The 27,652-nt window shown below is 44.5% G+C and overlaps 1 protein-coding gene across 4 annotated transcripts; it reads left to right on the top strand.

Moving 5' to 3' along the window:
- Nucleotides 1-147: 147 nt before the first annotated feature.
- Nucleotides 148-25,129, top strand: ABHD17B (abhydrolase domain containing 17B, depalmitoylase). Of its 4 annotated transcripts, none has more exons than XM_075931708.2 (5): nt 148-514; nt 12,053-12,166; nt 14,380-14,849; nt 22,404-22,583; nt 23,645-25,129. In XM_075931708.2, exons 3-5 carry the CDS (start codon nt 14,383-14,385, stop codon nt 23,862-23,864), a joined length of 867 nt encoding a protein of 288 aa, XP_075787823.1. In that variant the 5' UTR covers nt 148-514; nt 12,053-12,166; nt 14,380-14,382; the 3' UTR covers nt 23,865-25,129. The 4 variants fall into 4 exon arrangements, with proteins under 4 accessions (XP_075787823.1, XP_075787822.1, XP_075787824.1 ...); XM_075931707.2 differs by having other exon boundaries at nt 149-514; nt 14,375-14,849; XM_075931709.2 differs by lacking the exon at nt 12,053-12,166 and having other exon boundaries at nt 149-514.
- Nucleotides 25,130-27,652: the final 2,523 nt, after the last annotated feature.

Here is a 27,652-nt window from a genome sequence, read left to right as displayed (position 1 = left end):
CCGATTGGTTGAGACGCCAAAGGCCATAGCGCTCTCCCATTGGCAGAGACTCAATGTCAATCGGCGGCTCTGTACGCCGGGATTTGCTCTTCTTTCGCTATCTCGCGCTTCCCCATTGGCCCTAGCCGGGCCGCAACGCCATTGGTGGGTTGAGGCCGGCCTCTGGTCAATGAGAGCCGGTCCCCGCCCTGCCACCCCTTGGCTGCGAACCGCCCTTTGCCCGAATTGATTCAGCCCAGTCGAGTCGCTTCGGGAGGCGGGGACGGAGTCCGGCGAGGGCCGCGCAGAAGCCTGGCTGCTGGCTTGGCCCTCGCCCTGTTCGTGTCCCGCCAGGGCTGCCAGCCACTCGGGCTCCGCGCGCCGCTGCAGGCCGCCGCGCTCTCTCGGCCGTTACTCAGCAAGTCCCCGGCGTTCGGACGGCGGCGGTTGGGGCGGGGGAGGCGCTGACGGGGCTGCAGCCCCAGGAGGGAGCCGGACGCGACCACGCTACGGAACCAGCCTGAGACCGAGACAGGTGCGAGCTCCCCCCCCCCCCTCATTGGTCGCGCCCGCAGTGCGGGGCCCAGGTTCCTGTTCGGAGCGGGGCCCGGAGGCTCCGGTCAGTGTCCGCAGCGGCGTAGGGTGGCTGGGCGGCCTGTGAGTGGGGCAGCGGGGTCACCGCCGGGGTGCAGCCGAGGTGCTGGACCGTCAAGTGAAGCGAGTTGGGGGGGGAGGAGGCCCGGTGAATGGGACCCCGGCGGGGTGTAGGGGCAGAGTAAGTGCGGGGCTGGGGCCAGACGTCGCAGCGCCTGTGCGCCCCCAAGGGTCTAGACTGCAGGGTTTTTTCGAAAAAACGTCCCCTGCGTCTAGACTGCTGCCGTGGGCTTTCGGAAGTAAATCGACAGAATGCGGCGGTTTGTGGTAAACCTCATTTTACGAGGAAGAATGCCTGGTTGGTTTTTTTTTTTTTTTTTTTTTGAAAGTGCCCTTTTGAAAAAAGGGGCTATGTAATGCAAAGAGGGCTTTACATCCAGACTGCCTGGGCGTGCTCTTTCGAAAAAGCGGCTCGCTTTTTTGAAAGAAGTGGTTGCAGTCTAGACACTCTCTTTTGAAAGAGGCTTGTAGTCTAGACATACCCTAGGTGCCCTCACGTTCCCTGTCACAGGCTCTTGTCTCTTCCCTGTGCCCCCACCCTACCCCCCTGGCAGATGTGAGCCAATCCAGAGGGGCCCAGCCTCTCTCTTTCTTCTCCTTGGGCAGGGGGACCAATTGACTCCACCCCCTGGTGTGAGAGGCAGGTCCTATGCTTATGCGGAAAGATACTAAATCAATATTTGAAACGCAGCTGCTGCTTATCTCATATGCTGGTTGGATGGGTGGGGGATGAAATGTAGCCAGCATTGGGGGGGGGGGGAGGTGGAATTTCTATGTGTATGTGTTGGAGATGTTACTACCATATTTCTAAGTAAATTGATCTATGAAACCTGCCGCTCTTGAGTGGAGAGGAGTCAAGTACTTTGTTTTTAAAACCCATGGATTGGGAGAATAACCATAAAATGCATGCCCGATACTTGTCATAGGTTCGTGTGTGTTTATATTTGATCAGGTTTTAGATTTATTTTTCTGTGGAAGAGAAAGAATGAACAGAATTGTGGCTAACATTTTTCAGATACTTTCCCAATGGTATTTAAACATATTCATTTGGGCCCTGGATTGTAAATATAACTGTTAAAACCAAATATAATCATTTAAAACTGATTTGCAGTTTTAAATTTTAATTTTTTCTTTATTATTCATGCTTTAAATGGTGTAATGAGGTACCAGTTTCAGGCACTGAGACACCAACAATGCAGTACTTCAGTGGTTGTCAATGTTCAGATTGTTCTAAGCAGAAGAGTACTACAATGTAGTGTCTTGCTTACAGAACGCAAACATTATGTAATCTGACTTAATTCCACATTTGTGTATATGTGAGATCTTTTGGAACTGTTTTTCTATTTGTTTTCACTGTCTGTTGTTTTCTCTGATGCTCTCTCTTCCTCTGTCCCCCCAGCCCAATAGACCACTAGAGCTGTTTAAAACATGAGCTATCCAGCAAAAGTATCTGCTACAATTAAGGAATTCTTTTAGGAAGTCAATGCAAGATACACTTTTTTAGCATTAATGAGTATGGTAAAACTATACAGCCATAAGAATGACCATAATGGGTCAAACCAAAGGTCCATCCAGGCCGCTATACTGTTTTCTGACAGGCCTCAATCCCAGATGCTTCAGAGGAAAATGAACAAAACAGGGCAGTTATTGAGTGATCAATCCCAGTTTCTGACAGTCACAGATTTAGGGATATGAAGAGCGTGTGGCTGTCTCCCTTACCACCTTGGCTCATAGCTGTTAGTGAACCTGTCCTCCATGAATTTACCTAATTCTGTTTCAAGCCCTGTTCGTTTTATCCTTCACAGTATTCCCTGGCAATGAGTTCTATACATTCACTGTATGTTGTGTGAAGAAATACTTTTTGTATTAATTTTGAAGAAGTTGCGTATTAATTTATTTGAACCCAGTTCTTGTGGTATGAGAAGAGCTCTGTAACACTTCCTTATACACTTTATGCCATATATAATTTGATAGCCCTAAATCATATCCACGCCTTTGTCATTTTTTTCTAAATTGATATCTTTTAAATCTCCTCTCGTGGAGTTTCGTAGGTTCCATATTTTAGTCTTGTTTGTTGCTCTTCCTGTATCTTTTCCATTTCTAATGTATCCTTTTTGAATTGAGGCAACCAGAATCATATATAGTATTCAAGGTGTGGTCGTACCATGGATTTAAATAGCAATATTCTGATATATTCAGTCTTGTCTATCCCTTTCTTAATGGTTCTGAACACTAAGGTTCATTATCCATCTGCTTGTTGATTGCCTCAAAGCATTCTAATTTGTGAGGCATTGTTTCTGTTCACAAAAGTTGACGACTCTTCCCCTCCCCCCCCCATGTCACATTCATATATGTGTGTGATCATTCTGTTCCTTACTACAGTTTCAACCAGTTTGCCTGGTACTGAAGTTAGGCTCCCTGATATGATATTGCCTGGTTCACTTCTGGAGCCTTTTAAAAAAAAAAAAAAAATCGGAAGCTTTTAAACCAGGGCTTATCAACTTTGGAAGCCCCGGGAGCCGCAATGATACTCACAGCACATGCCAAGGACCGCAGCTTAAGTGTGGTTGCATACACATGCAAATATATATGCAAATAGCTACTTTCACTCTGATGGGCATGAATACAAAGATTAAGGCAAGACTATGCATCACACAGGCCCCATTTAAGTCCGTTCTGCTGGTATTAATAAAATGCAACATTTACCTGATTTTTCACCCATATGACAGCACTTTTAATTAGCAATGACAGTATGGGAATTTAACTACTAAAACTCAAATCAACAGAAGACCATTATATTGACTACTTTTTTGTTTTGGTTCCCACGTGCAGGCTGTGTTGAGTCCTGCGTAAACCCAAACCACACCATGGGCTGCATGTTGAATTCAGGCAACCCCCAACTTATGACAACCCAATTTATGACCCCCCCCGCATTTACAACTGACCTGCTCCAGCGTCTTAAGCCCACCTGCTCCAAGCTGGCTGTGGGAGCAGCACATACGGTGTCGCTTCTACCCGGCACAGCTGGGAACTACAACTCCAAGGAGGCAAAGCAGACCTGGAATGGAACCCCCATTTATATCATTGCACCTATGGGAAATAAGGGTTCAACTTACGACGGTTCCACTGACAACAGTTCTCCAGGAACCAATTAGGTTGTAAGTTTGAGGGTCACCTGTAGCCCTGCTTTAAACAGTAGAGGTGCATGGCTGCAGAGATCAAAACACTGAAGAAAGCAATTAGGGCAGGGATTGTGAGATACTGGCGGAAGCCAGTTCTGTCATCAAAATAAACAGCCGTGTCCAGCTACAGTGGCTCTTTGTTGATGATAAAGGGAGAGCAAAAGAAAAAAGGTCTCTCCCTAGGGATGGAAGTTTTTTGTTGTCAAAACAGAGCATTTTTCCCATATGAGGCATGTACCTTCTCACTGTTTTGTTGCAAAAAGGCAATTTTTGTGGTTAAAACTTAGTAGTGTAGACATACCGTTAGGCTTTGTCTACACTGGCAATTGAGAGAGAAAGCTATTGTCCTTCACAGGTTCTTCCCCACCCCAGCAACAAAAGCTTTGCCTTGGCAAGTGCTAATATAAAGAGTGCTTGGTGAGTGGGAGTGTTCTCCTGTCCAAGGAGTGTACTTTTTTTTGCAGACATGCCAACAAACCTAGGGACTAGTGGACTATCCGATAATCAAATGTTTATCAGATAGTGGACCAGTCTCTTTTCTTCCCCTTCCTTTCCTCCCCCTCGCCCCCCACCCCCTTTTTGCTGCCTCTATCAAGTCCCCAGCTGACCCCGGGCTTCAGCATTTTTGCCTTTGAAATGTAGCAACAGACCTAGGGCTGTTGCTACACTTCAAAGGCGGAGGCGTCCTATCAACTAATCGTATAGTTGATGCAAAAATGCATCGACTATTCGATTAGTCGGTTACCCAATACTTAACATCCTTAAACAAATCGAGTTTACACTACCTGACTTAGACACACACACACTGTGTAGTGTAGACAAAGCATTAAGGCATGTCTATACTGGCAAGTTTTGTTGTCAAAAAAAACCTTTTGGGAGACAAAACTCCAATGGCATTCACACTGCAATGTGGCAGAAGTCATGGAAAATGTCCAGTTTCTACGACAAAGCGTCCACCTCCACGAGGGACTTTTTTCTTTCCCCCACCCTTTACTGTTGATAATCATGCAGCATGTATTGCAGTGGGTGTGGGGGGTGTGTGGTTTTGTTGTTGTTTTTGCCTTTATTAAACTCTAGGATGTTTCCTACGATGCCCAGGTAGGCACTCTGGGCAGAACTTTGAACTCTGCTGCCCTGGAGCTGGGGAAACAGAAATCTGCCCCTTCTCTTGAAAGCCCTGGGAAATTGGAATTCCATGGAGTGCTTTCATGGCGTCTTCTTAGCTGATCATGGCTATCCCTCCAAACACTCTTGCTTGGACCACCATGGGTTTTATGGAACTTCTCAGTGTGTGGGGAGAAGAATCTGTACAGTCTCAGATTCAACTCACCTGTAGGAACTGGGACACTAACAGGGTGCAATTCACTGCTGGACACTCGGAATTAGCTCAAGTCAGCCCTGGAGCATTCTCTCCTCTCCCCTCCCCCCGGGCCAGTGTCTCACCTGCTTCACATGTTTCTGTTCTTCACCTTGTATCAGGACCCATGTTTCTCCCAGACTGCGGAGCCCTTCCCACAAGGTACCGCCCTGCAACAGTGCCCCATGCTGTGGGGTCCTCCCCCTCAGGGAACCCCTAACACCTATACTCACTTTGGCTAGTCATCTAGCTCCTGCCCCAGGGGCAAACTGGATTAAACTTTTCTTATACCAATGCGGGGCAGGTGCCCCCATCACAACTATGTACAGCCACATTTCTCTATCCTTGTGTGAGAGAGGGTATGATTGGGACACACTGCGGTGCAGAACAAAGAGGCAATCATACTCACAAAACTAGGAAGGCAAACTGTCATTCTGGTGCTGCACCGAAGACATGCTGTTTTTTGTAAGCAGCTGGATGCAATCCTGGGAGGCAATCCCACCTCCACAGCCAGTAATCCTGTGGGTACTTCTGAATGCATGGGGTCAGCAGGAGGAGGATTTAATCCAGATGATGAAATTATTAATGAAGAGGTAGAGCTGGACGAGGCTGTGGGGCTCACAGCAGGGTCTCCTGGTGTGGCAAGCAGTCAGGAACTGTTACTATTCCCTTCGGATCTTGAGGAATCTCAGCAGCAGCTTGACGGGGGCAGGAAGCAAGGGAAGAGACTCAGGGTAAGTCGCTCTGGCTTGGGAAGTGCAGCGGGGGAGGATACAGTTGGATGTAGGTCACAGAAAAGTGGGCGGTTGGCTGTGTATCTGTGAGCTGACATTGATCCTTAGGTGTGTGACCCTGATTTGCAGTGATCAATAAAGGCAAACTTTTGTAATGGTACAGTGATTTTATTTTCTGTTCTACAACCCATAGTAATCACTCAGGCCTCAGGTACAGGCTGATGTATCCTTTTCCTTCACTGGAATGCTTTACTTGGGATGAGGAATGGAATGCATCAGGAAAGCAACCCCAAGAGAGACATTTCAGCAGCCCTCATGGTCAAAGTGATTTTTCAAAGCCTGCCTATTAATATCAGGGAAGATTTGAGGAACCAATTTGACAATCTTCCCTGATATAGGCAGGCTTTGAAAAATCACTTTGACGATGAGGGCTGCTGAAATGTCTCTCTTGGGGTTGCTTCTGTGCTGCATCCTGTTCCTCATGTCTGGCTGCTATGCTTCACTGCTTCACAAATGAGCAAACGTTTCACCCTTACTTTTATACACCTTATGCAAATAGCATGCGACTATAACAGACCTGGGCAAAATACAACCCACAGGCCTCATCCAGCCTGCCAAGCCACCAGATCCAGCCCAGGGATGCTGTGGGGAGCCCAAGGCAGGTGCTGTGGTTGTTTTGCTCACCCACATGCTGTTGAGAAAAACGGTTTGCTGGGCCTGTTTCTCTTTTTAAAAACTGTGAATCTGGAGGGGAGGAGGAAAGGCTTCAGGAGCTGGCCTTATCCCCACCACAATCCCATGGGAGCTGCCTGTTTGACTAACTGGAAACACACAACACCATGCCCCTTTCCTCTCCTCCCATCCCCCTCCCAGCTTGTAGTTATTCACAAACTCACATGGCCCTGCAGCCAGTGCCTAGCTGCCTGCCTGAGAAGCGGCTGGCTGGGAGTCACCCAGGTCTGTCTCCTGGCCATAGCCTGCCTCTGGCACCTCCAGCCCCTGCCTTCCCAAACCCTCTTGCACTCTTACTGCATATACCCAAATTCTCAGCCTCCTCCTGCACCCTTATTCCTTCCCAGATCCAGCCCCCCAATCTCCTGTTTCAGGTCACAACCATCTCCTTCTCTAGATCACATCCTAAACTCCTGCACCTTAGTCTAGTGCCCTAGGTCTCCTTCATCCAAACTCTCTCCCAGACACCATTCTCCTTCCTGTACCCCAGTCCCTTACCCCAAGCACCCTTCTATGCCCAACCTCCATCCCAGACCCCACACTTCCCCCATAATATCATGGAAGTGTGCGACCCTTGACCACTTTCCAAAATCTTGGAGTGGCTCCAAAACCTTGGAGTGGCTCCTCATCAAAAATTATTGCCCACCCTTGGGCTATAACCATGGGGATATGATCCTCCATAAGGTCTGGCTGTAGAGAGACCTCCATCTCCCTTTCAACCTACCTAAAGAACATTCTATTACCATACAGCATCTGCTTAGGCTGTTGTTGAACTGCTCCTTGCTGCTGTTCAGGTGCCCCATGTAACGTTTCATGAACCAAGGCTGTAAGTGAAGAGCTGAATCATTCGACTATGGGCATTTCCACATTCTGCCTCCCTCCTATATCCCATAATCTTGTGGTCTGCAAAGAAAGTTCCTGCCTGCCACTCTTCGTGAAGATGTGTGTGTCAGAAGCTTTCCAGACCACCCTGCATTTATATCTCTGAAATGCCCACAGTGATCCATGAGAGCCTGAAGCACCTTTGAGAAGTGTCCCTTTCTGTTGCTGACCTCTGTGGCAAAGTGAACTGGTGCTACAATTGGAATGCATGCCATTGATAGCCTCACCACAGTTAGGAACTCCCATCTCTGCAAAGCCAGCCACTTTGTCATCCATGTTTTCCAGAGTCACAGTCCTCTGCTGCAGAATGTGATTTATTGCCCTGTACACTTACAGAAGTTAACAGTAGAATTCCCCACTCAAAACTGATTTGTAACAAACCAGTAGCAATCAGGAGTTGCCAGCTTCCACGCAATTACCACACTCTGCTGAGAGGGCAGTTCTCATTCGGGCATCCTTGAGCCACAGTTCGGGGGGCCAGCTCAGCACACAGCCCGAAGAAGGTTGTTTTAAAGTTCTCTAGCCACTGGTCTTCATCCCACACCTGCATGACAGTGTGATCCCATCCTGACTTCTAGTTACCATAGCCCAAAAGCAAGAGTCTACCCTGCACAAGTGCTCTGTGCCAGCAAAATGCAGTGTCTGGTTGTTGCTGTCCATGTCACTCAGTGCTTTGCTTGCAACTTTTTCCTCTGTCAGTAACTTCTGTAATAACTCGGCTATATTGTGTGATGACCTCATGACGCTGAACACCACACAGAGGAGAAATGTGGGTGTAACGGGTCCCTTCCCCCCCTCCCCCCCCATGCTTAATGAAATAGATTTAGGAATAACAATATGCATAGCTCAAAGACTCTTTGGACAAATTATCTCATTAACTTATCAATTTTACTGACTCTGCTGGATCTGTATATATTATTTTGGTGTATGTAGAGTTAGGAACATGGAATGGTTTATGGTTTTAAATGTGCAAATAAAAGCCATCAAGGTGATTCCTGATAGTTTCTTAGGGCGGGGGGGGGCAGTGTCGGCAGCCAGTGCACTCCCAACCCCAATCCCGGGCAGACCCCTGCTGCTTCTGTATCAGAGGCAGCAGCACCACGTGGTGGGCAGAGCCAGTCCACGGAGGGAGCCAGTTTAAAAACCAGCTCCCCTTATAGACTGGCTACCTGCTACCCTGTGCTGCTGCCTCTATCTCAGTGTGGGGTGGCAGCAGCCAGTGTTGGTAGTCTGAGCTCCCCTGAAACAAACTGCTCCACAGCCCAGGCTCACCACGGACAGAAGCTACTCTGAGAGATGGAGCAGCCTCTGTCCACGGGGAACTTGGACCTGCTGCGGACAGAGGCTGCTTCATGGCAGCCTCCCCGTGTGCATCCTCTGCGCTGCTACCTCTGATAAAAGCTGGCTCTGCAGTGCCTAAACCGGCTTCTCCTAGCACCGACTCCTGTCTACCCCCAGCCCCATAGGAGGCAGCAAGGGTGGGAACAGGCAGGTCTGCAGATCTGGCATGCAAAGGGAACCTGCTTGAAAGCCAGCTCCTGCACGTATCGTCTCCAGGCTGCCCCTATCCCTCCACACTGCTGCCTTTCTATCAGAGGCAGCAAAGCAAGGAAGGAGCGTATCCGGTGCTCGTGGGGGCCTACTCTTAAGCCAGCACCTCATGGGCACCAGCTCCTTCTCCCTCCAACCCCTGCTCCCTCTAATACAGAGGCGGTGGGGGGAAAAGGAGAGAGAGCCTTCTTTTCAGGCAATTTAAGATGCAACTTTTTTGAGTGTTTGGTCTTTGGCTGGCATGTCACTCCCAAGAGAATAAACCAGAGACCCCAGGGAACTTTCCTGGCTTGGAGGCTTAGCTGGGGGAAGGACAGTTTTAGGGTAAGTTTGTAATAAGGTTAGAACTAGCTATTTGGATTTTTGTTTTTAAATTAGTTATTCGTTTCTCTCTGCGTGTTTTCACTTGCAGCCACTTAAATCCTACTGTTTTTCTTAATAAAATCACTTATTTACTATTAAGCCCAGTGTAAGTTATTCTTATTTGGGGTGCAGTCAGTGTGTAAATCCTTTCATTGTCAAAGGGGGCTTACCTGAATAATTTATTTGGGGTTCTGATCCCATTTGGGGAGTGGTTTTCCTGGAAGCTGGGCCCCAAACTGCATTTTCCTCAGACCTGAACAGTGTCAGTTTCTATACAGTAATTCCTCATTTAACACGGTAGGTACGTTTCAGAAAATGATCGTGCTAAGTGAAAACGTGTTATGCGGGGGCAGTTTTCCAATTGATAATATGGAAAAGGTGGGGGCTGTGTTTCGAGCGCACGTGCGCTCGCAGCTCCAGCCTGCACTTGTTAGCACCTGGGACTTAGGGGGCTGGGTTATAGCAGGGAGGGGAGGTGTTGGAAGGGAAGGACGGGAGGGGGCTTGCAGCTGGATTTCCCCAGCTGGCTGGTCACCGGCAGCTGCGTGGGGCTTCCTCTGCCTCCTTACAAAGCGGCAGAGGTTTGCTGCTTGCTGCGCAGTTCCCCACTGACCCCCTCTGGCCAGATGCCTTGCATCCGGCCAGACGGGGTCACCAGGGAACGGCGCTGAGAGCGGCAAACCTCTGCTGTTTTGCAGGAAGGCAGGGGAAGCCTCGCACAGCTGCTGGCCACCGGCTGGCCCTAAGGGAAATCGTATTCTAGCGGAGACGGGGCCGTGTTGTTTGAAAAATGTTCCCTACCAAAAATGTTCCCTACCAAAAAAAAATATCGTGCTATCGCGAAAACATGGTAAGCAGGCATGTGCTAAGTGAGGAATTACTGTATTTGTCCTCCGGGGGGGCGGTGATATCAGCTCTGTGCTTTGGCAGGGGATAGCAGGAGCCCTGGCCCAGCAGGACAGAGTGGTGAGAAGCCTCAGAGAACCAAGAGGCAAGTGTCAGCGGCTGTGTCAGCACTTCAGGAAGCACCCCCAAGGGGTCTTCTGTGACCACACCCTGTCACAGCAGGATCAATGGATTTCTTACAGCAAATGGGATGCATGCCCATAGCGCAGTCCTTAGGCTGTCAGCAAGGGAGCTAAAAATGTGACCATGATCTCTTGAATGATGGAGCCAGTTTATTTAACACACTTTGGCAACTTTTTTTTTTTTTTACACTGTCTGGATGTCAACATTAATTGCCAAAACTTTGCAGTGTAGACATGCTTAATCCAGGTTTTAGGGAAGGAGATAGTGGATGTGCTACTTTTTATGGATTTGAAAGGGGAAATATTGCCCACGTAAAGTTTGAGGCTTAGAAAACGTTAATTTTAAAAAGCAGGCTATTAATGCTTTTTAAACTGCCCAGTAAAGATGGGGATGGGCAAATTGATTTTTGATCTATGATTTTTGAGTCTCTACTGGTGCAATAATGCAAGCATGAACACTGAAGCTTTAAACTATACTGCAGAATTTTTGCTTTGTAAAAAGGTAGACCTAAACCTTATATCTCATTTTTAAATGTACTTAGTTACTTATTATTCTGAATTTTGAATACGTAGCCTAGAAATGGAAATGCTGACACTGCAAATCTATTTGTACCTTCTTGAGCTTCCCTATGCTCTACATCAGGCCTGGGCAAAATATGGCACGCTGGCCAGATTCGACCCACCAAGCCACAGGATCTATCCCAAGAAAGCAACAGGGAGCCCCAGGCAGGCTCACTGCTTGTCTTGAAGCCCCGCGTGCCATGCAGAGGTGCGGCTGCTGGGCTTCCTTTCTATTTCAAAACTGGAGGGGAAGGGGCAAGTTTCAGGAACTGCCCTGCTGCCAGCCAGTGGGAGCTGCCTGTTTGAATAACAGGCAGCCAAGAAGAATCACACCCCCTCTCCTCGGCTCACTTATTCATTGAAGTGTACATGTCCATGCAAGCAGGCAGGCAGACAGGCTGGTTTACGTGCTGGCTAGTAAGTCTCCTAGCCACAACCTGCCTCTGGCACCCTAGCCCTTCCCTGCCCCAACCCTGTGGCCCCCTCTTGCACCCATACCCACTCCCAGATCTCTCACCCCAAACTCCTGCCCCAGATCACAATCCATTTCTACCCTAGGTCACATCCCAAACCCTGTACGCCAGGTGCTTGCCCTAGGTCACAGCCACCTCCTTCACCGAAACTCCCTCCCAGAGTTCAGTCTCCCTCCTGAACCCCAGTCCCTTCTCCCAAGTGCCCCTCTGCACCCAACCTTCATCCCAAACCCTGCATCTCCTCCATTAATATCATGGAAGAGTGCGGCCTTCAACCCCTTTAAAATCTTGGAGTCCCCCCACCCCCAAAATTATTGCCCACCCCTGTTCTACATCTTAACTTGCCTGCAACAAGTACAGCACTTCTCCTGCACATAGTATCCATTATTACTCGTGGTGCAGAATTCCCCCAGTGTACAAGCGCTGAATTAATGTCCCACAGGTTGGGGGGGGGGGGTTGTTTTTTGTTTTTAAGCTCCCACAGAATAATTGATTCTGATTGTGAGGTGAGTAAGCACAGAGGGATCATATTGCAATTACATCTTTTGTCTACCAGGGACTGATATGGTTCCAGAAGAGAGGGCAGCGGGCTCATGAGCCGGAGCAGCCAGCTGCAGAGAGGAAGGGGGCAGAGGCTGCTTTTCTCACAGCGGCCTGCCTGCAGGGACAGGTGAGGAAACATGGGATGTTGGAGGGATGGACAGATGGGGGGGCCATGGGAAAGGGAGGGGACACAGACTAGGATTCAGAAGTGCTAGTGGGGGAACATACTGGGGCAGAGTAGATGAGTTAGTGGGGTAACATTGAGCCAGGGGCTGAGAGTTGAGCTTCAGGTCCACATGGGGATTGAGAAGAATGGGAATGCAGGGAGGTAAGAGGGTGTGACTGAGTGGGTGGCACAGAATCACATGGGATGCTATGCCTGACTGAATTTGGAGAAGGAGTGCAGAAACATTTGGGAATGGAGACAGATGTGTATGACCGAATGGGATAGGCTGGGGGTTAACCAGTTTCAGCGTGGGGGCATCTTCCCAACATACAATCCCTTCCTGCCCCACACCTTCCTTCCAAACCTCTCTTCCCATCAAAACCCTGCTTCATACTTCACACATCAAACAACCTTCCAAATCCACTGCCAGGCTCCTTCCCAGCAATTACTTCCCCCTCTCTCCGCTCCTCCCTTACTCCTGACTCCCCCAAGTGGTTGCACTGCTTCTGAAGGATGTGGGAAGTATGTTTCTGTATTGTACTTCAATTATTACTTGATGTTCAGTATCAATGTGCCTAGTAATGAATGTATTTGTTTAAAAAATTGCCTGGATCTATCTTTTTGCCTGTATTGTTAAAGACATACGTTGACAGGTATTTTAAAATAAATTAGCAAAATAACTGAAACTGGTGTTAAATTTGTTTTGAATAAAATTTTGCACAACTTTAAAATATTTAGAGCAGAATTCACCCAGGAATACAACAAAGCTATTGGACAATGATAGTGTTGTCCCTAACATGCTCTGAAGTCAACTGTATGTACTACCTGCGGAAAAGGGTATCTCCTTGGACACATTTTGTGGTAGCATGCATCAGTAAATATTTGAATACTCAGATCCCGGATGTGGGTACCTAGTTAGAATACTGGATTCAACCACAATTACAATGGTCACACCTAAAGTTTTACAAAGTGGGGGTGAAGGATATGATGTTTTACTGACAAGCCATGTGGGAGTGAAAAATACATATGTGTAAACAGTGAGAGTAACAGCTGAAATAATTTTAGGCTGCAAAACATTATATTTAGAAGTACATTTGGGCATTGCTGAAAGGTTACGCAAATATTTGAGACAGCAATGGGAACAGTGGGTATCAGGATTATTGGTTTCTATTCCTCTTTCTGTCACTAAATTGTAGTCTAGTTACAAATAACATTAGCAAACTGTAACTGCCCCTGTCTGGGTCATCTGAGGGATTTGAATGAAAGATCTTTGAGGTTGGTTTGTTTTGAAAGGTGTTTCTCTCTTGAGCTAAAGAACCAAATATCTTAGCGTGGAAGTAGCAAAGTAGATGAGACTTGGGTTCTGTTATTAGCTCTGTTGGAAGTGACTACATGTAAACATTGTCACTTTTATTTGTAAAATTGGTGACTGACAATTATCACACTAAAAGGTATGAAACCTTTGCTGCTAATACTTTTTTTTTTTTTGTAAAGGGCACAAATTAATGGCAATTAGTGGAAGAACTGGGTCTTAACTCTCGTGTTGCAGTTTAATTGTAACTTTGCTAAGCTGTATGGGGAGCCTCTCGCTGGTTTTATATCCTTAAAATAGTCTGAAGGCTTGAGCTCTTCACATCATGAGATTCCCTGCACTAGGAGCCAAAATCATGTTAATCACAATAAGTTTGAAATGGTTGACAACACAGTAGCTATTCTTGACTAATTGAGATCCTTATTCCTTTAGTGCATTCGAAACATACTGTTTAATATTGTTGGCTTTTCAGTGATGATCATTTTAACTAAAAAATGTTGAAAGCAGCAGTATCATGCTTTCTGAGCCAAAATAGATCATGCTAATAGTTGATTTCTTGTCCGAAGAAATATAATCATTCTTTTAATGGTTAACATATTATTACACAGATATTTTTCTCTGATTTTCAAATTTAACTTTTAATGATCTAAAATTTATATTTTAAAATTTTTTAAGATGTTAAACATTGTTGTAAACATTGTTAGTTACAAGTTTATATTTGTTTTATGACAACCATTCTTTAAATTTAAAACTTTCTTCAACATTCTCTAGTGTTCTGTACATACAATGACATAACTATTACTTCATGTTTTTATATGGAATTCTAATTAGAAATATTTTTTTCTTTCCTATTTCAGAACAGAAGATGAATAATCTTTCCTTCAGTGAATTGTGTTGCCTGTTCTGTTGTCCACCATGCCCAGGGAAAATTGCTTCCAAACTGGCATTTTTACCTCCAGATCCCACTTACACGCTGATGTGTGATGAAAGTGGTAGTCGCTGGACTCTACATCTTTCAGAACGAGCAGACTGGCAGTACTCTTCAAGAGAGAAAGATGCCATTGAGTGTTTCATGACTAGAACCAGCAAAGGTAACAGGATTGCCTGTATGTTTGTGCGTTGTTCACCTAACGCCAAATATACTTTGCTCTTCTCACATGGGAATGCTGTTGACCTAGGTCAGATGAGCAGTTTTTACATAGGACTGGGTTCACGGATTAACTGCAACATATTCTCATATGATTATTCTGGATATGGTGCAAGTTCTGGGAAACCGACAGAGAAGAACCTGTATGCTGACATTGATGCCGCTTGGGTTGCTCTTAGGACAAGGTAAGAAGTTAATTGAAAAATGTTCTTCAGTGTGCTTAACAAAGTTTACTTAATCTATGATAGTATGGAGTCTATTCTCATCATAAAATATTCTTTTAGCAGGTCTGAGTGTTGAGACTTTGCCTCAATTTGAGTGAACTGTTTACAAAATTACTGCTATATATCAAATCTATTGTAGGCTCCAGTTTCACAAATTGGGTGAGCTTGCAGAATCCAGGTGTAAATTATGTTAGATGGCTTGATATTCTAGTGCCCAAAGCAGGTGCTTTTGGAGCACTCCACTTAACTAGCATGTGTATCCTGCTTCTACTGGAGGTTTAGTAGTCTAATCTCAGCAAATGTCATCCCACTGCTCCTGAAGTGATACTATATTTGATTTGAGAAAGCTCTCTTCCTTGTAACATTCTTTTTTGGTGTGCTGGTAACCTGCAGCAGATTGCTTTTCCATCTTCACTTCAGACCTGTAGCTTCAGCAACAAGGAACAAGTAGTTTAAGGGACATGTGATGTATCCTGACTTTTGTGGGAAGCCCTGCCACTGAAAGATTGGGAGCACTCTGCCCCTTGGAGTGCAAACAACCTTTTAAAAAAAAAAAAGTTGTAAATTATATCTGTATGCAATAGAGTATTTTAAAAAAGCAAGCATACAGACTGTCTTGCATAGACAGAAGAACAGAATTGTGCATCTAAATTGTAAAGTCAGTTATACTTGAGAAATAGTATGTGATTGTATTAAGCACTGGTCAGCTTTTCTTCTGGGGTTGGTGCTTTTTGCAGTGCTCTCCGAGAGCAAAGCTAGTCCTACATCTAATATAGCTTACTGTAAAACGGGCATCATCTGATGGTGTAGTATCACCATCGTGACTTACAAACTCTTACCTAGCTCCATACAATATTGGGAGCCTCCTCAGGGATTCCAGCAGCCTGGAAGCCCGCAGCTACTATAATGCATTAGGGAGACAAGCAAAAATTACATAAGCAACCTTAATTCTGGCGCATCAACCATTTTGAGTGCCTCATTCTACAATTTGCATCTTATAATATTTTTGATTGAATTAACAAGGACCTACCTCATAGCTATGATTGAGAGACTTCCTTCAAGCTTTTCTCCCCACATCTTGTTAATTTATTAAAACAAAAAAAACCCACCTATTTCCTCCCCCCCCCCCCCCTTTATGGTAGAAGACCTCATTTGACTTGTAGCCAGAGAGGGCAGTTATTTCTATGTGAAATACTGTAAAGAGAGGATTTCTCACAAGAGGAAGTGGGATTCTCCCCCCCTCCAAAGTCTTGTTTTTATACGCATGTTTTGAATATTTTAGTCTTTTATGCATAACCCATTAATCACAACTAATTCACACAACTACATTTACAATGTCAACTTTTATTACATGTGGAATTTAAGACTCTGCGAGTCCGTGAAGGCCTAAGTTAGTAGTACAGTAAAACTCCAATTTTTGGGCATCCATTGGTCTGGCACTCCCTATAATCCGGCACCAACTGGAACCTGGAAGTGCTCCAGTCAGCTGTACAATTGGAGCTGCTTCAGGATGCTTCCCTAAGTCCACTGCTAAAACTGACCAGCTGCGGACTTGTGGAAGCGGCACGGAGCAGAGCAGCTGAGGTGCTGCCGGGTTGGTCCCTCAGCCCTGCCCCTCACCGCCCCGCTTGGCGCCCAGCAGCACCCCAGCTGCTTCCCCAAGGCCACCGCTGCTGAAACTGTTGAGCAGTGGACTTGGGGAAGCTGCAGAGCAGAGCAACTGGGGTGCTGCAGGGTGCTGAGCGGGGCGGGTGGGGGGTGAGGGGCGGCGCTGCGGGACCAACCCGGCAGCACCCCAGCTGCTCTGCCCCGCCCTTTCCCCAAGTTGCCACTGTCGCTGGCGGCTGCGTGGGGCTTCCCCCGCCTCCCTGCAAATTTGGCAGAGGGTTCACCACATGCTGTGCCGTTTCCCGCCAGACCTCCCGCCCCCCCCCCCGACCCATCACAGCCCCCCTGTTGGAGTATCTCCTGATACTCTGGCATATCCGATAATCCAGCACCCCCTGGGTCCCAAAGGTGCTGGATTATCAGAAGTCTACTGTATTGTTTATGTAGTGTTCAGTGGCAACTGTAAACAAATGCTAAGCTTATAAATGCAATGCCCAAAGGACCAGGGAAATGGTGTACAATCTAGTCTCAATTTTTCCCCCACCACCCAACTTTCTGAAAAGTTCCTTTCCACCTGAAACCTTTCATGGATAGTCTCCTTTAAAGGAGACCAAGTTCAGGTAACTTGAATAAAGTGTTTTTGAATTGTCACTGAGTAGAATAGTGATTTTATTTTTTTTCCTCCCTGCCCCCCTCCTCCACACACATCCTCAAAGCCCTGCCCTGAGTTGTGCACACGTGCACTGCCAGCCCCCTGTCTCAAAGAATTCAGACATCACTGAGTAAATCTAGTTGAAGATAAATGTGCTTATTTAAGGTCTTAAATATAGGATAGCTTGATTCTTCAGAAATACTGAGCATTTTAGAATTTCCCATTTGTTTCAGCACTTCCAAAAATCAAGCCTCTTGTTCAGGCATTTTAAGTATGGACTTAGGATTTTAATTTAAGACTATTATAGCTTTGAAATTGTGATCTTCCTGTACCAATTCTTCACCAAGTTCACTTGATTGTATATTGCATCATCATTCTTTACTCTTCATTTGTATGCGTTTAGACTGTTATCACTTCACAGCAGGTTTTGTCTCCCTTTCATGTTGACAAAGTGCCCAGTTAGTGGAGCCCCAAACCTGTTTGGTGTCTTTTTGGCACCAGCATAATATAAATATTTTATCATTATACGTTTTGCTTGCTTTTTGGAGTGAGTGGGGAAAAAGCCACACTTCTCGGAACACTGTTTCCAAATTTAAATTAATTTGGGGTTTTCAATCTGCTCATCAGTGGATGTACAGTAAGGAAAAATATGTATTTGCTATTTCAAAATTACAACACTGCAAGTAACTGAAGGTGTCTCTTTTTGGTAAATAGTCAAGTATAGTTATATTTTGGAAAGCCACTTAATTTACTCAAGAAATGCTCTGTTAAGTCCATTATTACTTTTAATCTTAAAAAAATCTTTACTATAGAGCCAACACAGTTAAATGAGTGAATTCTTTCTCTGTTGGTACTGTTAAGTAGCTCTCATGCTGGTCACTAGCTTAATCACAGGGAAAGGAGGAGACTGCTTGATTACCCACTACCTCCATATCAGAAGCAGCAAGCGGGGAGGGGGTAGAAGCTGTTACTGAGGGGAGCCACCTTAAAAGCTGGGTTTCCCCCCCTCCCCCAGCGCCATCTTCGCGGTGCTGCCTCTATCAGAGGCAGTAGCATGGGGGGAGGCAGGAGAGGTTGCCACAAAGCAGCCTCTGTTCGTGGCCAGCACCAGCCGCTGCGAACAGAGGCTGTTCTGTGGGATGTTGGAGTAGTCTGTCTGTGGGGAGCTCAAACCCTCCTCTGGACAGGGGTTGCTTCGTGGCAGCCTTCCTCACCCCGGCTCAATGCCAGCTTCTTCCTTCCTCCTTCTCCCCCCGCTGACTTTGTAAGAGGAGCTGAAGGGTCCACAGAGCTGGCAAGTGCAGGAAGAGTGCTTTAAAGTCAGCTCCCTGCATGTATTGGCTCCCGCCCCTTACCCCCCGCACTGTTGCCGCTTTATCAGAGGCAGCAGAGTGGGAAGATGGAAAGGACAGATGTGGTGCTCATGAGGAGCCAGTTTTTAAGCCAGCTCCCGCTCCTGCTCTTCCCCCACCCTTTGCTGCCATTGACTTCCCTAGGTAGGACAGCTCTCTGATTTTTTTTTAAATTCATTTTTTAATTTCATTTTGTCCATTACTTTGTCTACTCCCTCTGTGCTCCATGCCTGTCTTTTCTTCAGTTAACCCCCCCTTCTTCAGTCTGATGTTCTCTGCCATGCCCTGATGCTTCTTCAGTGAATTCCTGGCAGTTGGACTGTGAATGCATCTCTGGCAGAGGATGGGAGTAGTGCTAATCATTTGCTACTTTCCCCTTTAAAGTTGCCAAGCACCAGTTCATTAATTGCTTTCCTGTGGTCATACTCTCATGGAAGGTGAGAGATGTAGAAGGTAATTGCACTAAATGCCTTTTTGTTAGGGCACCAGAAATCTGGGTTTGGGCTCTTAGTTTGCCTGCATGGCCTTGGACAGGAAACTGAAGTTTTTGAATCAAGACAGATATCTTCCTATAAAAGAAGTTCTAGATTGACCAGAAATAAGGGACTGATAAAAGAACTATGGGATAGTGTAATATGCAGTTTAATCAACTGATTATAATAATCACGTCAGGCCGTAAAAATCTATGAATGAGCAAAGAAAGTCTTATTGCAGTTTTTCTCCTCACAGGTAAATGGGCATCTTCGTGCTCCTAGAATGTGGTGATAGGAATCAGTTGTTGCATCCATATTATAACAAGAGTAGCTGTCTGTCACTCATTTGAGTATTGAGCAACTAACATAAAACAAATAATATGCTCTCTGCTCCAGTGCCCCTGCTGCACGCAGCTTTGCAAAGCTGCAGCAGAGTGAAAAGTAATTAGTTATGCTATGCGGAAGTGAAACTCTCAAAATTAGGTTAGTTTTCTCCTCTGCTTGAGGAAAACTTAGTTTCAGCAGAGGCAGGCACTAACACAGTTTACTGGGGAAGAGAACTTAAAATGGAAATGAGCTCACAGCTACCTCAAAAGAGAGTTGCTGAGACTAGGGATGTAAGTGACTAGCCAATAAGCTAAAGCTTATCAGCTTGTCGACATGCTAGTCGACTAGTCACTCCCCCATCTTTGCTGCCTCTATCAGAAAGGAGGAGCAAGGCAGAGTAGAGGAGGGAATGCTAGGGGGAGCTATCTTAATAGCCGGCTTTCCTCCAGCTCCATGGGAGGGGGCAGTGGCGCGGCAGCAGTGTTCACCTTTGAAATGTACAGGAGTCCCTGCTGGGGCTTTTGCTATATTTCAAAGGCAGAAGTGACACTCTGTGTTCCGCCTTTGACATGTACAACAGCCAGGCCGGCTCTTGCTACATTTCAAAGCTGAAGCGCCCTTATCGACTAATTGAATAGTTAGATTAATCTAATTTTAACATCCCTATTTGAGATGTGGACTCTTATCACAATGGCTAGGAGGCTCTGAGTTGCATGGGAGGAGTGAAATGAATTCTCTGCCTCCCAGCAATTACATAGGATTCAGTGAAAGGGTGATGATATATATTATATATTTGGATAGCTAATAGGCAGGATGGAGCCCCTGAACAAGCAAGCATTCAAACTTTCCCTCCCTTAGCTAATCTGTTACAGTATCCTGTCTCTGGTCAGTTACCTAATACCTCAGAGAGGTGCAATAAACCTCAAGTTGAACAATTATGGAGTAACCAGCCCATACAGAAAGTCAGTTGGTGGTTAGCTTACTACTTGGATGAAATGTGAAGGTTTTATATGCCTTCCAAATGTTAAGATTTTTTTTTTTTAAATCCAGTCTAACATAGCTGGATGTTCTTACTATTCATATAAACATCCAGGGGTTTTTTGTTTTGGTTTTTAAATCTACCTAATCTCTTGGCCTTAGTAGTAGCTCAGGAGAATAAATTAACAGACTAATAGTCTGATTTGCATTTGCAAAAATATTTCCTGTCATAAGGTTTTTATAATTTGTTGCTTGTCAGTTTCAGTGAATGTCTCCCTGTTGTTTTAGAACAGCTAAATAGGAGTACCCAGTCCACTTTCTCTTTATCATTCATTATTTATCTCTGTCGTGTCCCTCTCTTATTTGTCAGTTTTCTGAACTGGACAGTTCCATCCAGTATCTGCCTACTCTCCTCATATGAAATATTTCCCATTCTACTGTTTCATCATTTGGCTCTGAATCCTTTTTGTGTATGCTACATACTTTGGAGACTGGGTGCCCAGAGTTGAAAATGTTATTCCATAAAATGGGTTGTACTCTGAATTGAGTAAAGGAGCACTTGGATAGCAGAGCTCTCTTCCCGGGGAGTCGCACAGGCTGATAATGATCTTTGAGAGGCTGGAAAGCCAGTGTGAAAGTTGGAGAGGACTGAGCAGGATCCAGAAACTGTACCCACTTGTGAATTGCAACGCTAGCCCTCTTTTCAAACAGCGGTTCTCAAGTTCCAGTGCTTTGTTCCTTGATCTACCCTGAGAGGTCCACCATAATTTTTCACATGGTTTTGGTCTGGTTAGTAACTGGTAGATTTTTTTTAAGTCCAAATTATAAGACTCTTTTATGGAATTTAAAATTTGGTGGTACAGTTGGTACAGTTCTAATGTGGATGAGCAGAAATGTATTGTTGCCTCTGTATAGGAGGATCTTATTTTAGAGTTGGGTTTTTGGGTTTTTCAAGGTGATACTTAATTAAAATGAAAGTGATTTCAACTTAAGCAACTTTTTAAAATTAAGAGTGGCTGTGTAATATTGAAACTGAGCATCTTTAGCATCCTTTGGCTGGTGCATATGATACTAACAGCTGTTTTGTGGCAACAAGGTTGTGGCAAATATAATAGTGTTTTAATGAAGTACTTCTAGCTTGATATTTGAAAAAAGGGTTGGGAAAGGACTACATAACCATTCAAAAGTAGATTACTTACTAAACCTTTTGAGTCAATATTAAATGCTTGTAATGTTTATAACAAAGGATTGTAGTATCCATAATTATGACAGCAGTGTGACCCTTTTTTGTTGTCACTGGTCTTTGTTAAACATATTTAAGTTCTCGGGGGGGAGAGGGGTGTCCCAAATTTCATATGTCCCTAACTTGTTAAATCTGTTGTAGAGAGTTGCCTTAATTCAAAATACAGGTTGGACCTCCCTGATCTAGCGTCCTTCGGACCTGAGTGGTACCAAACCAGGGAGTTTGCCAGACCAGGGGAAGTCAAAGTTCCTCTCTGGGCTGTGGGGCTCCCTACCCTGCTACTGGCCTCATGCCAAGGCTCCTGGGGTCAGTCTCACCCATTTGGGGCTTCCCAACACCTTCAGGTCTCCCTGCTAGCTTGTGTTCCTTGCCTCTGGGGCTCTCTGGTCCAGGAACATTTCTGGTCCTTTTGGACCATGGATGTTGCCAGACCAGGGAGTCCTGGATTTGGGAGGTTCAACCTTTACCTTGTCATCTTGGAATGCAAAGACGCTTCGGTTTTCTGTTAGCAAACTAATATGCTCGATTCCAGAGTTGTCCTGACTTGATGCATAGTGCTGTTGCATAAATGGATTTATTTTAAAAGGCAGAACAAAAACTTCATATTTCAGTATAGTTCCGTATATAAGAAAAATGTTTGCCAAATACCAAACTCATGATACAAGAGCTTTACTGTCAAAATTCTAAGTTAGATAAAAGTGAAAGAATGAAGTACAGGAAAGAAATAGTACAATGACTATATCTGGTTCTCTTAAGTAATGTTTGTTCCTAATACTTAATTTACATATTTGTGGATTAAAATTTATTATCTGCCTAATTCATAAACCTAATCAGTTTTGTTAAATATTAGTATATACCAGCTTACTATTCTTAATTCTGTAGGTACGGAATCCGCCCTGAAAATGTGATTATATATGGCCAAAGTATAGGAACAGTACCATCTGTGGATCTTGCTGCTCGGTACGAGAGTGCTGCTGTAATTCTTCATTCCCCTTTGACCTCTGGAATGCGAGTAGCCTTTCCTGATACGAAGAAGACGTACTGTTTTGATGCATTCCCAAAGTAAGTAACTACCAACATTCTCAAAATAGGGAACAAAGTAATTTTACAAATTATTTGCAGTTGTCCTTTATGGTAATATTAAAAAAACCATGTAATAGCCTCTAATTACAAAGAGTGAATCAGACATGACTATAGAAATTTACATATACGAAAAAAGAATAACAGTAACTTTTAAAATTAAATATGTTGTTCTTCAAGTGATCCCTGTGGGTTCTCCACTCCTAGTGTCGGGTCCCATCCCGGCACTGTGACCGATTCGCAGCGCTGGGATGGGACCCGACACCAGGAGTGGAGTACCCACGGAGAAACATCTCGAACCGTCGTTACTTCACAGGGTGAGTAACTTCTTCTTCTTTTTATAATGCCTCTGACGGACACTTGTGAATGCTTTATTGGTGTGTCTGTTGTTAAATGATGGGGGTGAGGGGAGAATACAACTGTCCCAAATGTTACCTTCTGTTGATGCTAGAGGGTGGTCCTGGTTTTTGTATTGGTTGGCTCTGAATAAAGTGTCTTTTCTGAGTCTCTTGATCTGACCTGCAAGGACTAGGAGGACAAGTTCTTATCGAGCTGTGCCCTCACTACAGCTACCTATGCTACTGCAACTATTCTGATCTTTATACTTAGCCAGCTTGTTGAGAATTAGAATGAGCATATGTACATAAGTGAAAGAATAGCATCCCTATTTCATAGCTCAGCCATAGGCTGAGGACAGGTCAACACTTAAAAAGTTAAGTTGACCCAGCCATGTTGTTCAGAATTATGAAAAATCCACATCCTTGAGCAACATTCTTAAGCTGACCTTACTCTTACTACAGACAGCATTAGGTTAAAAGAAGAATTCTTCCATCAACCTAGCTGTTGTCTGTCAAGGAGATGGATTAACTACGCAATGGGTGAGCTGCTCCCATTGCTGTAGCAAGTGGCTAATTGAGATGATATAGCTGCAACCAAGCTGTATTACCTGTTTAAGTGTAGACATAGTCAAAGAGTCTTCCTTGACGGTTAAGTGTGTAAAGTTATTGTTCTGTGTTTATATGCGTTTGACTTGTCTCTTGCAGCATTGACAAAATTTCTAAAATAACCTCACCAGTGTTAATAATCCATGGGACTGAAGATGAAGTAATTGACTTTTCACATGGCCTAGCATTATTTGAGCGTTGCCAGAGACCTGTCGAGCCACTGTGGGTAGAAGGAGCAGGCCATAACGATGTGGAGCTTTATGGACAGTACCTTGAACGATTAAAACAGTTTGTATCACAGGAACTCAAGAATTTGTAAAGTACTTCATATATTTACATGCTTTTTCATTTCACTGCAGAACTGCACACTTTAATAAGTACTAACATAAAACCTGAAGGTTCTGTTTTCAAATCATGTCAGTTGCCTTCATAAATGTACAGGTAATGATTTGTGAACATAATTAATGAAGGTTTTAATACCAGTATTATAAACTGGAATAACATGATCATGCAGTTCAGCTTGTGTAGTTCGTATACTATGTGTGTGTTCTTTTTAGATGTACAAAACATCACAAGGAGTACTGTATGAAATTTTAATTATGTAAAATCAGATGCTGTAAAAGTGTTGCCAAATGCTTTAGCATATCAGACAAATTTATAAATATTTTTAAACATCTCAAAATGTACTGTGACTTATTCTGCTGCACAGGTGTACACTAAAATCAGACTTCTAAACAACTGTACTTGTAAAAATATGAATAGCCATGAGATTTAAGCAAATACTGATATATGTAATAAAAACATAAACAGCCACTGGAATTGGCCCAGGCCCTGTTTTATAGGGAGCAAGTCAAAACAAGTAGGGTTCCCCCCCCCTATAATGCATTTATATCTTCTGTCTTGTGCTTAATTTCTTGGAGATGAGGTTTAATTCTGCCTACTCATCTATTCCCTAGCTAAAGGGTATTCTATAAAATGAAGTCACACAATACCACTGTTATAACAAATTTCATTCACATGTTCACTACTGAGATGTAACTAAATATTTTAGTGGTTTCTTTGAAACCAGTGAGGTATTTAGAGCTAGTTTTAAATTTCAGTTCTAGAGAGATGCACTATATGGATAGAAAGAATCCTGAAAGTTTGTCTAACTTTGTAACGAACAAATGCAAGCTTACAGTTGTCAGTTCAGGTTTACTTTTGGGTGTTTATTAATGTGCAACCTATTAGGTTTTTATTACTGTATGAGAATTTTACTAATCTGCTCCTGAACAGTGAAGAAAGAGAATGTTGACAATTTTTTGTATTAACTCCTAGTGAAATAAATTTTGTAAGTTGCCTTCCCCTCAACGAGTTTTGCTTGAATAAAACTATGAAAGATAAGGACAAACTTAAAATTATATGTAGCCTAATTTGTAAACATAGTAATATTCTAACAATACACACTGTGCTTCTAATTTTAAGGCCTTATGTAGTTGTTCTGCTTGTTTTTGTGATTGTCCAAGACTACTGTGTAATGTATTATCAAATATTGTGAATGATTTGGTTCAGATGTGTTAACTAACAGTAAATAATATTATGCAATATGCTGTTCTTTATTTTATTCTGGAAACCTTTATTATAAACAAATATCTGGCTAATTACTAAAAAGGAGACAGACTTCTGAGGAAGATCACTGCAGCCTGCTTTTCAAAGGACCCCTTCATAAAATCAGGGATATGGTATGTTTGTCATTAAAGACTCTAAGTAGTGTTGCTGCCCATAGGCAGTTAGTGAGATGTTGTCATAACTTGGGCAGTCCTCCTGATTCTGGATATTTATGTTGAGAGAGCTGCTCAGAACTGGAAGGACACAAATATAGCTTAAAAACCACCTTAGCCTTGATTCTCCTTGGGGTGGGAGTTGAAGACATTTTGCCCAGAGTGTTTAACTCCCGGTTTCCACAGCTCTGCCTGATTACATTTTTAGGCAGTGAAGAATTAAGTTCTTGAGTAGAATTCCACATGGTTAACATGAGGTTTTTTTCCGATCTCTCGCAACATGGATTATCAAATATTATGAAAGATTACTTAAGCAATAACATACTCTGTATTTATTCAGTTTTGAATGCTCTTCTAATACTGACATACAACTGTTAATTATAGCAGCTGGAAAAGTTTTATATGCAATTTGTGTGTGGTATTATGGTCTCTACAATTGTCCCATGATTGCTAAGAGGTGATGTCAGCATTAATTAACAGATGTTTGTATGTTGGACAAACTGCCAAAGGAGAAAAGAACACCATTAAACTTGTGATGCTTTAAAAAAGATGAAAATGTATAGGTAAAAAAAGAAACTGTTTGAATATGTGGTATATATGTTCCTGACCTTGTGGAAAGGCTGCGATGTCTATTCTGAATACTTTGAAACCTTAATTGGCACAAACAACATTTTTGAGTGTCAGGGCAGATCCTAAAGAGGCATATGCCTATAGCATAGAAGATCAGATGTAATAGTGCCTGTCAGTACCATGGGTGTACTCTGTAGCACCTGGACATGACAGGTGATGAAGTAGCTATAACCCTCTCTGTTTGCTTACTGCCCATGGCAATGAGACAGAACCCAAGGAGTGCTTGTTCTGCTTCTCTGGTGCTTCAAACATATTCCTCTTTTGAATTTTTTGGGGGGGTTTAGAAAAATCACCTTAATCGTAGTTTTTAGGGTTTTTAAGATAGATGTTCAAAAAATAGAAAAGAGTCCGAGTACATCCGCTGTAGCAGGGCTTAGGCACCTTCCATTTACCTTTGGTGAACTCTGTGTGTCAGATATATCCTCTGGGTTGAGATCAGGTCGCATTCCCAAGAAGTATGCCAGTAGGCAAATCTTTCTTGTGGACTTGTAAGAGTTTAAAATTCTGTCAAGACGAGTGATGCTTAGAAAACCAGTACTGGCAAGGGTGAAGACTCAGTGCTGACCACTGCACCAATTACCTTGTCCAAAATGTCATCACAGAACAGCTTCGATCCTCTGGGGCTATTTGCAGCATTGGACCAGTGCATTTCAGGCCCTGAGTATTACCCCACAGTTCTGCCATTCAAAGAATGCAACTCCTTATTAATCTCTAGATCACACCATCTTCTTCAGGTGCTCCACGAGGCGTACCGGAGCCATGGAGCAGAGCTTTTTTTTAGCAGTTGTCAGCGGGCCACACATGCAAGAGGGGAGCTTCACGCTTCGTTCAGTTTCACCCCTTGCACGCACTCGACTCGCTCACCCCTTCAGTTCCTCTTCTGCCATCCTCGGTTGCAGATGGAGCTTTTTGTTCTCAACAGTTCACCTCAGGGAGGGGAAAAAACCTGTCAGGTTCTCTTCTCTCCCCCCCCCTTCTCTCACTACTACTACTACTACTACTACTTTGACTGCTTCACTGCCTTCCTTTTAAAAAAAAAAAAAAAAAAAATGCCCTGGTGCAGAAAAGAGCAGAAACCGCACCGGAGAGCTCTCACTGGCGCACTTGCCTACCCATGCTGGCATTGAGAGATGTGGCACTGAGATCCGTGCTGCCAGTGACCAAGCAGTCCTCGCTTAAGGGACTGCTGTCAAACGTGAGTGCTGCAGAACCTGACTCGATGCCACCCCCCACGGAGGCATCAGCACATGACTGCCAGGCAGACAGAAGCAGCAGGCAGTGTTTCACTTCCTGTCTCCGGTGCCATTCTCATCAGGTGTTTCCCCACACCATGTGAGGTCTGTTGTACTCTCTGAGCATGCTGCCTTTAACCAAGACAATCCGCACAGTGTTTTCATCCTAGCTCTCATCCCCCACCCCACTACCTCTTGTCATCTTTACTATTACCACGAGAGACCATGTTACCCTCCTTGGTACTCAGCTTGTCACCATGGGGCCACTGGGGTCAACGGAATCATTCTACAGCACCTTCTACCTCGAGGAGGAGACTCCCTCCACCCTCCCCCTTGCACTATGCCAGCCAACTGTGGACTCTGAAGAGGAGGAGGGTCAACTCCCTGAGGAACATATTGAGTTAATGGACCACATAGAATCCCCTCCTGATAACTCCTTTCCTACCTTGAAGCTGTAATACCAGATGACACTCATCCAACAGAGG

The sequence above is a fragment of the Pelodiscus sinensis genome, chromosome 6, assembly GCF_052426305.1.
Source record: "Pelodiscus sinensis isolate ZL-2025 chromosome 6, ASM5242630v1, whole genome shotgun sequence".
Classification (NCBI taxonomy): Eukaryota; Metazoa; Chordata; order Testudines; family Trionychidae; genus Pelodiscus; species Pelodiscus sinensis.
Note: the sequence above shows the minus strand (reverse complement) of the source record. Positions and strands in the feature narration are given on the sequence as shown.